Genomic DNA, 12,970 nt, shown 5'->3' with positions numbered 1-12,970 from the left:
AGGAAAAAGTATGCAGGCACGTGTATTTCTTATTTACATACTTGTATATAATAGAAGAAATACTGAAAGAAAAAACCCCCAATACTAACAATTCTATTTGAATGGTAAGGTTACAGGCATACTTTTTCCTTTTGTTTTTCTGTATTTTCCAGATTTTCTATGTTGATCTTAATGTTACTTTTATAATCAAGAAGATTTAAGAGTTTATTCAGCAAAGTGTTCAACCTTTAACATTTGGCAGTATGTGTTTTGTAATGCTAATGGTTTTTATTTTGTAAACCAGATGAGGCTGCTGTTTTTCCCCCCTTCTGATAATTTACTGCATTGTTTTGCAGATGAGAAACTTAAATGACTGTGTCATGAGAATGAGCTGCACACATCATTGGTCTGAAAACCTCACTTTTTTTTTTTTTTTAAATCTAGAGTTTAATCAGGAATAATAATGGTCTGGAAATTTATATTTATATTTCAAAAGCATCTATTTCAGAGTATGTTTGTGAGGAATATTTTAGCTTGTGTCTTATGTACTGTTTATTGCTAATGAATTCTGCTTTAGACTAGGCTAATCAACAGTAAAGTTTAGAAAGTTCCTCTGGAATATGCAGGTGAACTTTGGTAAGGACAGTAAATAATGGAAAACTTGGATCTGGCATTGAGATAATTTTCAGAAGATGTTTCTTAAGGATATGGCTTTTTTTTTTTTTTTTTAAATCTTAAAACAAAAAAAAGCTTTTGAGAGGGTAGAAGGGATATTTTATACAGAATAAACAATGTTATTTTAATAGGCATTCCATGTTTCTGTAGGGAATATTTGAAAGATATCTTTTATGCAGTCTCTTCATTTTTACAAATAGCAGATTGTATTCTGCTATCTTTAGTTAGAAGAGGTTGCTGAGGTTTTCTTGAGCTTCTTTATCTCTCCATTATTGAGGACACTGATCACTTAGGGATATAATTTTATGGTATAAACTTTCTGTACAGTTTTTTCTTATAATCTAATTAATTACTAAAAAGTGTCCTTTAAATTATGATAGTTGCATATCTACATGAATAAAAACACTGCAAAAGGAATACTTGATGTCTTCTAAAACTTTATTTTAAAAAATATGAAAATACTGATTTTAAGTCTTATTTATTTGGAAGACTATTTCTGTAAGATAATCAACGTCAGAGTAAAGAAAATTTGCCTTTGAAAATCAATGGAGTACTGTTTTCTCCAGAGTAGAACCTAAGTAACATGTATGATTTCCAGGTTAAATAAAATACAATTATAAAATTTCTTTTGACAAACTTAAAAACTTTTTAATTGACTTAGTTTTAGCATATTATATATTAAAGTCAAAGAATTTTTCATGTGTTTTGCTCTCCAGGAGTATGCAGATATTTTAGACAACTGTTAAACTGTCATATTTAGCTAGTTGTATTGTTCAAAATATAGGACATAAGATTGTATGCTTGAAAGTTCTGGGACAGATTGAAAGTACATTCCTTGTTCAGGTCAAGTTTATTTACATCCATTTTTCTGATTTACAGTTTTATTGTGTCATTATTCATTGTTTGTTCTTTTGACTTTGACTGCCATGTGACTTTTGTAGCCCAGATTATTGAATGTTGGCTTTACCAGCTGGTGAGAGTGGAAGAAGCCAGTTGCTGCTGCTGCTGGAGGGCTTGTGTGGTCTGGCCCCTGCCTTACTCTTTCCACTGCCTCCGTGCCTCAGCCATAACGAGCTGCTTCATTACATTTTTTCAGATGGGTCCTCTTCCTTGCCTTTTCAGGGGCTTTGTCCTTGCTGTTCCCTTTGCCTAGAATATTTCATCCAGGATTCTTTACAACCTGGTTTTACCTGATTTACAACAGAAACCTTAGCCCCAGCTCAGACGCATTTTTCCCAGGGAAACTCTTCCAGACCTTCAGGCTATATCAAGTTCTTCTAAAATTTTTGTGATTTTTGAAAAGCCCCGTATTTTTCCTTCTTTGTTCACCTCAGCTTATAATGAAGAATTTGTGATAGTGTGGGTGGGGGCGTCTCGCTCTTCCTTTAGATTGTAAGCTCCATGAGGGCAGGGACCATGTCTAATGTGTTCATTATGATTGTGTTGATAGTTCCTAGCAAAAGTAGGCACAAAATAAATATTTTTTTGAATGATATATAAATAAAAAGAATAAAATGAAATAAGTTTTTGGAGGATAATTTGGCAATATGAATAAAAAGACCTATAAAGGGAATGATGATGGGCTTCATACCTTTTGGCATAGCAGTTTCATTTCTAATAATTTACCCCAAGGGAACCACCAGGCAAATATACACATAAATGTATTTTAAGAAAGTGTTTTCATAGCAAGATTGCTTTATAATAGCCTAAAATAGGAAGTCACCCACGTTTATAAGAATAGGTAATTTGTTAAGTACATCATAATCATATGCTTTAAGTGAAATATTAAAACAGTCATTAAATGGTTTCATTAGAGAGCATTGACATGGAATGATGGCATTATTATTATTATATGAAGATTCAGAGTGCTGCTTTTTTTTTTTTTTTTTTTAAAGATTTATTTATGAGGGAAAGAGAGAGCCTGCCTGCATGGGAGAGAAACCCAAGCAGACTGCGCTGAATGTGGAGCCGTTTGGGGCTTGATCCCATAATTCCCAAGATCACGACCTGAGCCAAAATCAAGTCAGATGCTCAACTGACTGAGCCACCCAGGTGCCCCCAGAATGCTGCTGTTTTTATAAAAACAAACAAACGTGTCTGAAGGATATGTATGTAAATGCCTTTGGATGAGGACTTTCTTTTGGCTTATTTATATTTTCTAATTTTTCAACAGTAAATACTGTAATAGAAGCTTTTAAAATCCCACAAAGAAGAAAATTAAATACAAGTTTGAGTGCTACTTTTGAGGAAAGTGGTAGTTGGTTTTCAGAAAGGAGGAAGGTAACAGATAGTGTTTCTCAAAGAACTTTGGAGACGTAGGTGGGAATTAACAGGTCCCTGAGTTAGAATTTGCATTGACTGGAAAAAAATTGCATGTGAAGGGAACCTTGAGAGACAGAATAGAGAATGGGGTAAGGGCTAATAACACACTTTCTGATCTCATTGGTGGCACAGTACAGCTTCAAGTTGTCTGCAGACTATCCATGATTTCTGGACTGTCTCAACCTCAGCCTCATACTCCCTCATACTCCCTTCCATTAACTTGTTCTTGGAGTGCACCAGGGGAAAATTGAGTTCAGGCCCCGAACAGAGATTTGCTCTCTAGAAGTTAATGGGGGAAAACTTTGATCTTTTGTAGGAAATACTGAACAGTCCTTGACATCATGCAGGTAGGCCAGACAACCAAACTGTTTACAAACTTATTACCACATAGTCTCATGAGCTGTTCCTATATAAGGTCATGTACTCAAGTATATATGTCTTCTCCTTGGTGGATCTTTATCAGTACCACATGTTGTCAGTGACCCTGCCTAACTCACTCAGCTTCTTAAAATGATTTTTTTCCTCCATATCTTTGCAAATTAATTGTGTAGTGAAAATCAGTGGTATTTCTGTTTGGGATTAGTATGTCCTTTGTAGAAGTTTGTCTTTTTTGGTCTCTTTGAAGAAGATCATCTTCTATGCTCGTCTCCTAAGTTTTACTAGGTTGTAACTTTCTGTGCTTCCATTTCCTGATCAGCAAAATGGAGTATCATTAGAGTTTCTTCTAGCACTCATGTACTTAATTTATGAAACATACGGATATGGTCGATTACCACATATTAGATATATATTCATTGGTGGATGATGACCTGAAACACTGTCTAGAGAAATATCCATCCATTCCTTGCATTTAGTTGATGAATTGGAGAATATGGCTCTCCTAGGATTCTGCTCGGATTCCTTTGGGCACTCTGGCAAATAAATAGAGCATGCTGAGAAATTTCTAGGACACAGTGGGTTGTTCACGAACAGATGAAAGTGTGGGCTGATGACACTTTTAAGCTTCTTGCGAGGTTTATCCAACTCCTTCCCTCCTCCCCCAGTATTGAAGCTTGTTCAGTTTTCTGAGGGAAATCTGACTATTTCAGGTTCTGTGTCTTAGCATGTTCAGTTAGTTTTTAACCTTTCAAAGCAGATCCTGCCTGCCCTGGGGAAGAGGTAAATACAAGTGTCAGGACACAAGGTGAACCCCTCTTCTTTTTCCCCCCTCCTGCCCGCATTAGAGCCCAGATTTCACAGGGTACAGTGCACAAGAGTTGGGTAGTTGATGGAGTGAGTGAGGAGGAGGTTGAGAAGAGAATGGCTGGGCTTGAGCAGCAACTGCGCTGGGAGAGAAATGACTGGAAGGAGAACAGGCCCTGTATTAGCAAGGGGAAGCCTGGGCTGGAACACAGAGGAAGTGGGCAGATGGGCCTGGAGACAGGTTATCACGGATTTTAGGGTCGCTGATCATTAGATGGAGTGAAAGTGTCAGAGGAGAAATGTGTCCTCTTTGGGTTCTGGTGGGGTCTTTGGAGGTGGAGTCCAGACTTGGTGGATGGAAAGTGGGGGAATGAGCCTAAGAGGACAGACATATTTAGTGGATGTTTAGAAGTATTTTCCATGGCTTTAACTTTATTTTATAGTTCTGTGAATTTTAATAGGTAGAGATTTGTGTTCAGGCTACCACAATTAGGATACAGAACAAACAGTTACTCAATGATCATTTCATAGGGAAAATATTACAATATTTTAAGGTAATGTACATGTGGTATCTTCATTTAAGAATTAAGTTTGATTTATTTTCGACACTTGAACCGGGAAAATGCTATTCTAGTCTGATGACTACATAAAGTTTTTATGATCATGTTACTTAATATGCTGTATCTCATAGACTATAATATTTCACCTTAAACATCTCTGAAATTGGGATGTATGTTTGACATCATCTTTTAATTCAAAGGAAACCAGATGTGGGAAAAATCGAGCATGATGCTATAACAATGTGATGATGCTTGATAATATAAGATATGCATAGATTTCTGTGTCATCATTTGTTTCTGGCATCACTGAACCTAAAGTTCCTTACTGGAGGTGGCTGTTGAGAGATGTGGAAAATGTTGACTGTCTTCCTCAAGAGTTGCATGGATGCATGGGGAAATGGACAAAGGATCAGTGGTTCTGTGATTGTGTTACAGTGTGATGAGCACTGTCCTAGAGCGATGGTTAATGGGGTTCAGAAGACCTAGAATACGTCAAAGATTCCCAGAAGAGATAGTCTTTGAACTGTATCATAAAGAGTAAGTAGGATGATTCACCTAAGCAGGGAAGGAGTGAGGAGAGAGTGGGGAGGGCAAGAGATCATGAAGCTAATCCTGAGTGAGCCTGCTGGTAATGAAAATGGAATGAAGGGGATGCAGGGGGAGTTTAGCTTGAAAGTTTTGATATGAGGCAGATTGGTGAAGCCCTTTCATTCTGTGTTCATCATGGTTTTTTGTTTTTGTTTTTTTTTTTTAACACTTACCTATTTATTTTAGAGAGAGTGTGTATACAAGTGCGGAGAGAGGCGGGGTGGGGGAGAGAGAGAAGTAGACTTCCCACTGAGTGCAGAGCCTGACCTGGGGCTTGATCCCAGAACCCTGAGATCATGACCTGGGTCAAAACCAAGAGTTGGAGGCTTAACTGACTGAGCCACACAGGTGCTCCCTTGTTCAGCATGATCTTAATCCTGAAGGCAAATGGAAAGTTTTGGAAGACAATGGGAATTTTTGGAAGATACTTCTGTTGGGGATTAAGAGAGTGTTTACATTTCAGAAAGGTGACCCTAGGAGCAGAAGGGAGGAAATGAAGTAGAGGTTGAGGGAACAGATCTAGAGTCAGGAGGATGTTTAATAGGTTGGAGCAGTGACGCCCATGAGAGGTGATGGGAATTTGAACTAAAGCAGTGACAAGGAGATGAAAAAAACAAGTTCTAGTGATGCTTGGGAGGTTGAACTGACAATGTGATTATGGGAGATGAGGGAGAGGCTGGGATTGAGCACGACTCCCAAATTTCCAGCTTCAGTAGATGGGGGGGCCATTTAACCGGAAAGAGCCGCCAGCTTGCAATGATTTGAAGTATGAATCCATGGTAGAAATTACACTAAAGAAGTGTAGCCTGTTCTTGCAAGAAAGTAGGCTATAAAGTAAGAGAACATAAGGAGGAGTCTTTAGTGGCTGTTTCTTTGTTTTTTGTTTTTTTGATCGTGAGGTTAACGCTTTATAAAGGTCTCGTTGTTAATGTGATTCTCTACTTGCAGAGTAGAACATTCTCAGACTCTGTGATTCTTTAATTTTCTTGAAGTGGCTCTTTTTGCTTTTTGTTCACGGTTTAACCACTTTAAACATTGCCAGCTATAGCTAGCTGCAAGAACGTAAGTTCTGTTTCTCGTCATGAATTTCTTCTTAAGGCCATTACCTTTGAAATTGTTTGATACATTAAAAAAAAAAATCTCAACAAAACAAAAAGTTGAGAAACTGAAATACTAAAGAGATTTGGCCGGTTTACAAGAACGTAAAAGATAATGAGAATACATAACTTTATAAGGTTAGGTTAAGTTATGCTTAACTGCAAACAACTTTGTGAAACATTTCCCTTACTTTTTATTGTTTTTAAAACATGGGCTAAAAAGTGAGCATGCTTACAGGTATTGTGTATTCCGGAATTGCTTTGAATTGGAGTTGGTGAGTGTTGGAACAAATAAATCCCAGACAACTTATGATTTAATTTTATAGGCACACATTCATAAATTGGATTTAGGCAGTAATTCCAGAAAAGCATACACAGGAGAACCATTTGCTGTGTGTTCATTTATTCTACAAAGATTTAGTGGGTACCCATATGTTGAAGTCTGCTAGATCCTGGAGGAGGGGAAGTAAGAGGATTTAAATATTGCTGCTCATACTTGGTAGAAGGGGAGATGTTTCTTGGGTGTGGGTAGTGGGTGAGAGAAGGGAAAGGGTGTTCTGATGCAGGGTCAGGGAAGGCTTCTTGGAAGAGGTGGCATTTGAATTGTTTTCTGAGAGACAGCTGTTTATTCTCTTTGACTAGTCTGTTTCATGTGACATCTTTGGTTAATTACTCTCTTTCTTGAAACTCTTCCCTCATTTGATTTTCTAGCACTCTAGAATCCAGCACCACCTGGATTAACATTCCTGTGTTACCTGTCAAGACTTTTATGGTTCCCATATCTCCTAGGTCCTTCGTTCTTTCTTTCCTTCTTTATCAGTGGTACCCTTTACATCTTCAGCTTTGAATATTTCCCTGGATGGTTAATCGTAAACTGAGTTTGAGCCTAAGCTGTCTCTGAACCTCTATCCTGCATTTCCCGCTGAGGCCTCCCTAGCCGCTCACATTTAATTTGTCTGAATCTGAACTCTCCCCTGCAGTGTACAGATTCCCCCCCACCTTCCTTTTTCTTTGCCGTTGACTGTTGAGTGCCTACTATGTGCTAGGTGCTAGTTTATCATTCCTTTGATTCCTTAGGCTTGGAGTCTTAGAGTCATTTTTGTTCTGTCTCCTTACCACCCATCTAAAGGAGTATTTTATTTCTCTTAATTCTATCTAATGTTTTACAGTCTTTTTAGTTCTGTTCATGCCCATTATCTGTATGCTTGGCTCACTGTAGTGGTCTTCTAAATGTGGACTGCCTTCTTCATTATCAGCATCACCATTGCCTACTGAGTGTCTACTATGTTCAAAATGTTGCTAACATGCCATGTTGTATAGATTGGAAAATGAACTAGTGGGTGAGAGAAAACAGACCTGGAATGAGAAAGGAGACCATCCTCAACTCCACGGTGATAAGGCAATGGCAGAATCAGCAGTGCAGAGTGAGACCGATGGCATCTGGAGGAGGAAGGGTACTTAAGCATGTGGAGAAGGTTTGGGGGAAGGTATTGAGTGGTCAACATGTGAGGGGTAGAAATCCACATGGTGTGGCAGGAGAGCTGTGAATTGAAAAGTTCAGTTGGGACTGGACTGTGATAGGTGTAGTATGCCTGCATGAGAAGTCTGGGCTTTGTCCTGTAGAAGTGAGGATATAGAGAGGGCATGGACAGAGCTGGGGAGAATGTCGTATAAGAAAAATGCTCTTTTAAAGAAAATGTGGAGGTGGTGTGTAGGCTGGCTTTGAAGGAAAGAAAGGCCAATTGGGACCTCACACAAGTTGGCTGTGACAGTTTTGTTTCTTTTCTCTAATTCATTCAAAACATGGAGGCTGCCAGGTTAAGTTTCTGGGTCACAGCTTTGATCATATCCCTCTCCCGCTTAAATGCCCCCAAAGATTCCCTGTGCCTTGAGTGGTTCTTTGGCCGGCTCTGGGGTGGCCTTCGTAATCACAATTCAGCTCACCTTTCCAGCATTATCTCCTCCTCCTCCTCTTCAAGCACCAACATGGGCTCTCACAGATTTTTCCTTTTCTCGAACACTGTTTGGGAAATTATGCTAATTGAAATTTCACCAGCCTTCTGCATGCTTATGATGCCTTCCATGGCCCTCTCAGTCAGTAGTAGTATTCTTACCCCTGCTCTTCCCTAATGTGTACTGCTTGTACTGTTTATTTTTGGTTAATCAACAGCTGGCATGATTTCTTCTGTAGCTGCTGAAACTGTGGAATTAATGTTCATATTGCTGTTGAACATTTCAGTTTTGTTTCTCCAATAGTCTATAATGTCCTTAAGGGCTGGCCCCATGCTTGACACTTTTGTATGTGGCTACAGCCAAGATATGGGTATCTGCTACTGCCCCTGTCATGCTGTTTGGAACATGGTAATATTTGCTGACCTTCAGTTTTTTTCCGAACAGCCAGGCAGATTTTGCAAGATTCTTGAGGCCCAGGGCAATAACATATTTGAAGATCCCAGCTTTTACCAGGATGGTGGGCATTGGATGACTAGATCCAGGAAGAACTTTTGTTTCTTCTAGTCTTATTGTACCTTCTGTGGGTGAGTTTTTTTTCCAGTGACCACAGAGGAGTCAGGAATATCCCCTTGACTTATATTGGGTTCCCAGCTCCCATTACAAGTGGGTCTTTTTTTCAAAGGGAGTAGTCTAGTTTGAGTTTTGTCTTGAGATAATTGTCCCTGAAAACCAGGATGTGATGTCAACCAAGTTAAACTTTTTTTATCCCAACTATACAGAACTAAGTTAAAAATGGATGCTTATACTTTGCTGTTAAGTAGGTTGGAAGACTCTGCAGAAGCAAAATTAACATTATATAGATCAGAGAAATAATTGCAAGCACCTAAGTTAACAAAGACTAAAGGCTGGAAAACTTTGAATTGGGGTGTTAAAGCACGTGCTTTTTAGATAAAGGTGATGTAACCTGAGGATTCTAGATTAATTTTCTTCCCACCTCCAGGGTTGGCAGGCTGGTGTACATTCGAGGTAAGTGCTAAGGGGACACACGGGATGGCTTTATGTTTTTTTTTTTTTTTTTTTTTTTTTTAAGATTTTATTTATTTATGTGACAGAGATCACAAGCAGGCAGAGAGGCAGGCAGAGAGGGGGGAAGCAGGCTCCCCACTGAGCAGAGAGCCCGATGTGGGGCTCGATCCCAGGACCCTGGGATCATGACCTGAGCTGAAGGCAGAGGCTTTAACCCACTGAGCCACTCCGGCACTCCTGGCTTTATGTTTTTATTGAGGAGCCTCGTGCACCATTTTTCCAGTAATGTAAACCGTATTATTTTGTAAGGTGTGACAATTGGGACTTTTGGATACCTGACTCTTCTGTGTGTGCTATGCAAAGGAAGGGACAAAAATGAATAATATAAGCAAGAGAGCTGAGAATATTCAAACGAGCAAACAGTTTTAAGTTCTTTTAGCTGCTATAGAGGCACTTATGTGGAAACAGCTGACCTACTAATGAGAAAACATCCTTGCCTTTCATTAAATTAATTATCCTAAAGAATTCTGCTAGGCAACACTTTGTCTAGTTCTAATTATTGTGTGCCTTTGAAAGCAATAAACTGCGCTTTCAGAATAAAATTTTATAATGTAGACATATACATGGCTTACTCAGACACTTCCTGTAATTAGAGTGGGGTAGTAATGACGGGTTATTCTTTGGTTTTTATTAAAAAGGCTTATCTACCTCTTCATAGGGAGATTATAATGAATTATTAAATAATGTATGTTTAGATCTGAGAACTCCTTGGAGATCATTATTGTTCAAATATGAGAGGTTTTTAAGGTTATCTTTTCAGATTACCATGGATCTTTTTTTTTTTTTTTTACAGATTTTATTTATTTATTTGTTAGATTGAAAGAGAGAGACAGAGAACACACAAGCAGGGGGAATGGCAGGCAGAGGGAAAAGCAGGCTCCTCACTGAGCAGAGAGCCTGATGTGGGACTCGACCCCAGGACCCTGGAATCATGACCCAAGCCAAAGGCAGATGCTTAGCAGCTTAACCAACTGAGCCACCCAGGTGTCCCTTTATATATATATATATTTTAAGAATGAACATCATATTATGACTAAATACGGTGGTAAAATTTTTCTGTCATAAACATTATGTTCAAATAAGGATAAGGTGAATCGCCATTCATGCACTTGCGTTGCCCTGCTTTTTTTTTCCACTTTGCCCTGCAGAGTTTTTTTCTAACCTTAGAACCCTGGTTAAGAAGTATAGTGAAAGAACGCACGCTGTATACCCCGTGGTCTGCACCTGCGAGCAGCTGTGTGAGAGCTGAGCTGATGTGAACGAGGAGCGGGTGCTGCCAAGGTGCGCTCGGCTGGCTCTTGAGCAGCGTTTGGACTGGGCCATATGCGTCCGTCTTAGGAGCCTGTGCTTCAGAGGCCGGTGCCTGGGTTCAAAGCTTCCATCCAGCATGAGGATCTAACCATTCTGCAGCTGGGTGACCTTGGGCAAGTTACTTAAGGCTCGTTGTTTATCTGTAAACGGGGCTAACAGTAGTTCGCACCTCCAAGGGCTGTTGTGAGGAACAAATGAATTATTGCATGTAAAGTGCTTTTCCGTGGTAAGGGCTTTGTTCACTTATCCATGCATCCACTCATTACTTATTCATTCCACTCCTGTTGATTGTACACTCACTGTGTGCGGGGCCCTGCTGCGGAGGCACCTTAGGGGTATAGCAGTCAGACAGATGAGGTCCCTGTCCTGTTGGAACCTAATTCTAGGGGGAAGAAACAGACTGTACATGAGTAAACCAGTTAACAAGGTCAGGCACTAATAAGTGCTAAAAAGACAATAGATAGGGAAATAGTGACTGGGTTATGAGGAAAGAGGTCAGTGTTAACTAGGGTGGGTAGGAGCTTCTGAGGAGGTGATGTTCAAGCTTAGGCCTGAGTGATAAGAGCTAAATTCCAGCTCTGATTAAAATGAGAGTTTTCCTTTGTGTTGGTGGCTGTCTCCATACTCTTCCTTTACAATCTCTTAACATCAGTATAAAATCCTTTGTAGCAGGATACTGCTCAGAGATCTTGAGCCCCTCTCCTGATACCACATGACTGTGTTCAGACAAGTCATTATCAACATCTTGGAGCTCATTTTCCCCAAACTTCATCTTGTCAGTACCCAGATCTGGCCACCCCTGGGTTTCTCTCCCTTGGCTCCAGCTGGTTGCTCACCCACCTTATTATGCCTGAGTTCCTGGAAGAGCCTGACTCTGTTATTCCCAACCGATAGAAAGTACAGGACTGGGTTAAGGCAGCTGCTCATGCTCACCAGAGGCCTCCATATCTTATAGGCCATGCTGGCCACCATTAAGAGCTGGCAGTCCTGTGAAGATAGAAAGCGGAGTGTGAGGTAGAAGGAACGTGTGATGTGGAAGGGGACAAAGCAGAGGGTGAAGAGGCCGCACACCAGCAAGATGGTCCGGATGGACTTGGCCCGGGCTGTATTGCCTGTCCTCCTGAGGGTCTCTCCTGGCTTGATCAGGCTCCTCACCATCAGCGAGTAGCACACCAAGATGACCAACGAAGGTAAGGCGAAGCCAGACAGTGTCAGAACCATGCCATAGGCAAAGAACTGATCAAAATTCTCTGGGCCGGTCATGTCGTAGCAGACCATCTGGCCATCGATGTAGTCTGTGTGGGAGAAGAAGAGGGTGGGCAGTAGCTGGAGGACCACCAGGGCCCAGGTGGTGGCCGTGCCCAGGAGGGCGTGCCGGCGGCTCCTGTAGGGCAGCGAGCGCAGCGGGTGGCACACGCCCAGGAAGCGGTGTGCGGAGATGCAGGTCAATAGCAGGATGCTGCCGTAAAGGTTGGTGTAGAACAGGAAGCGCACCAGCCTGCACAGCAGCTCCCCAAAGGGCCACCTGTCACCCAGGGAGTAGGTGATGATGAGGAAGGGCAGCGTCAGCACGTAAAGCAGGTCAGCTACCATCAGGTTCACCAGGTAGATGGTGGCACAGCTCCAAGGCTTGGTTTGGCGCCAGGAGAGCCACAAGACCGTGCCATTCAGGGGTAGTCCTAGTATGAGGATGACACTGTAGGTCAGGGACAGGTAGATTTGCTTGTAGTCCTCCGAGAACTTGCAGACTTGCTGGTCCCTCGAGGCATTAGTATCCAGCGTCTCCATTTCCTGGGATGCTCCCTCCGGAAGCACAGCTGCTTCTGCTTGTGCTTTACCTGGAAGGAAACAAAATGGGCAGCATAGCATCATGAACTTGGCTGCGTGTGTCTTAGGTTCTCCCTTGATCTGGCATTCAACTCTGTGTTCCCAGTCTGGTCAGAGTCCTTGTTTGACATAGGCCAGCTCCAGGAAGAAAAAAAAAATTAAACCCAAGGGCACAGGAGTCTTTTAAAGCAGGGCTTGTAGACTTACCAGCTCCAAAGGGCTGACCTTCCACTATCCTGTATGCTTTCTGCTCTAGGCTGGGATGTGATTAGGAAGCTCAAGTACACATGCTGCAGGGAGGTGCTGTAATTTCAACAGGGCATACAACCTCAAGCACTGTGACTCCTCTGCCTAGAATCCTTTGTATAGAGTCAGGAAATCTCCAAGGGC

The 12,970-nt window shown here is 41.1% G+C and overlaps 1 protein-coding gene across 1 annotated transcript; it reads right to left on the bottom strand.

Moving 5' to 3' along the window:
• Positions 1-11,521: 11,521 nt before the first annotated feature.
• LOC111147235 (P2Y purinoceptor 3-like) lies at positions 11,522-12,625 on the bottom strand. Its single transcript, XM_022503158.1, has one exon. The coding sequence runs from the start codon at positions 12,623-12,625 to the stop codon at positions 11,522-11,524; it is 1,104 nt and encodes a 367-aa protein (XP_022358866.1).
• Positions 12,626-12,970: the final 345 nt, after the last annotated feature.

The sequence above is a fragment of the Enhydra lutris genome, unplaced genomic scaffold (genome assembly GCF_002288905.1).
Source record: "Enhydra lutris kenyoni isolate GAN:26980312 unplaced genomic scaffold, ASM228890v2 scaffoldscaffold2, whole genome shotgun sequence".
In the NCBI taxonomy this organism is placed as follows: domain Eukaryota; kingdom Metazoa; phylum Chordata; class Mammalia; order Carnivora; family Mustelidae; genus Enhydra; species Enhydra lutris.
This window is presented reverse-complemented; position numbering and strand designations above follow the sequence as displayed.

Coding starts and splice junctions, on each gene's coding strand:
- LOC111147235 (XM_022503158.1), bottom strand. CDS start 12,625: ATGATGCTATGCTGCCCATTTTGTTTCCTTCCAGGTAAAGCACAAGCA.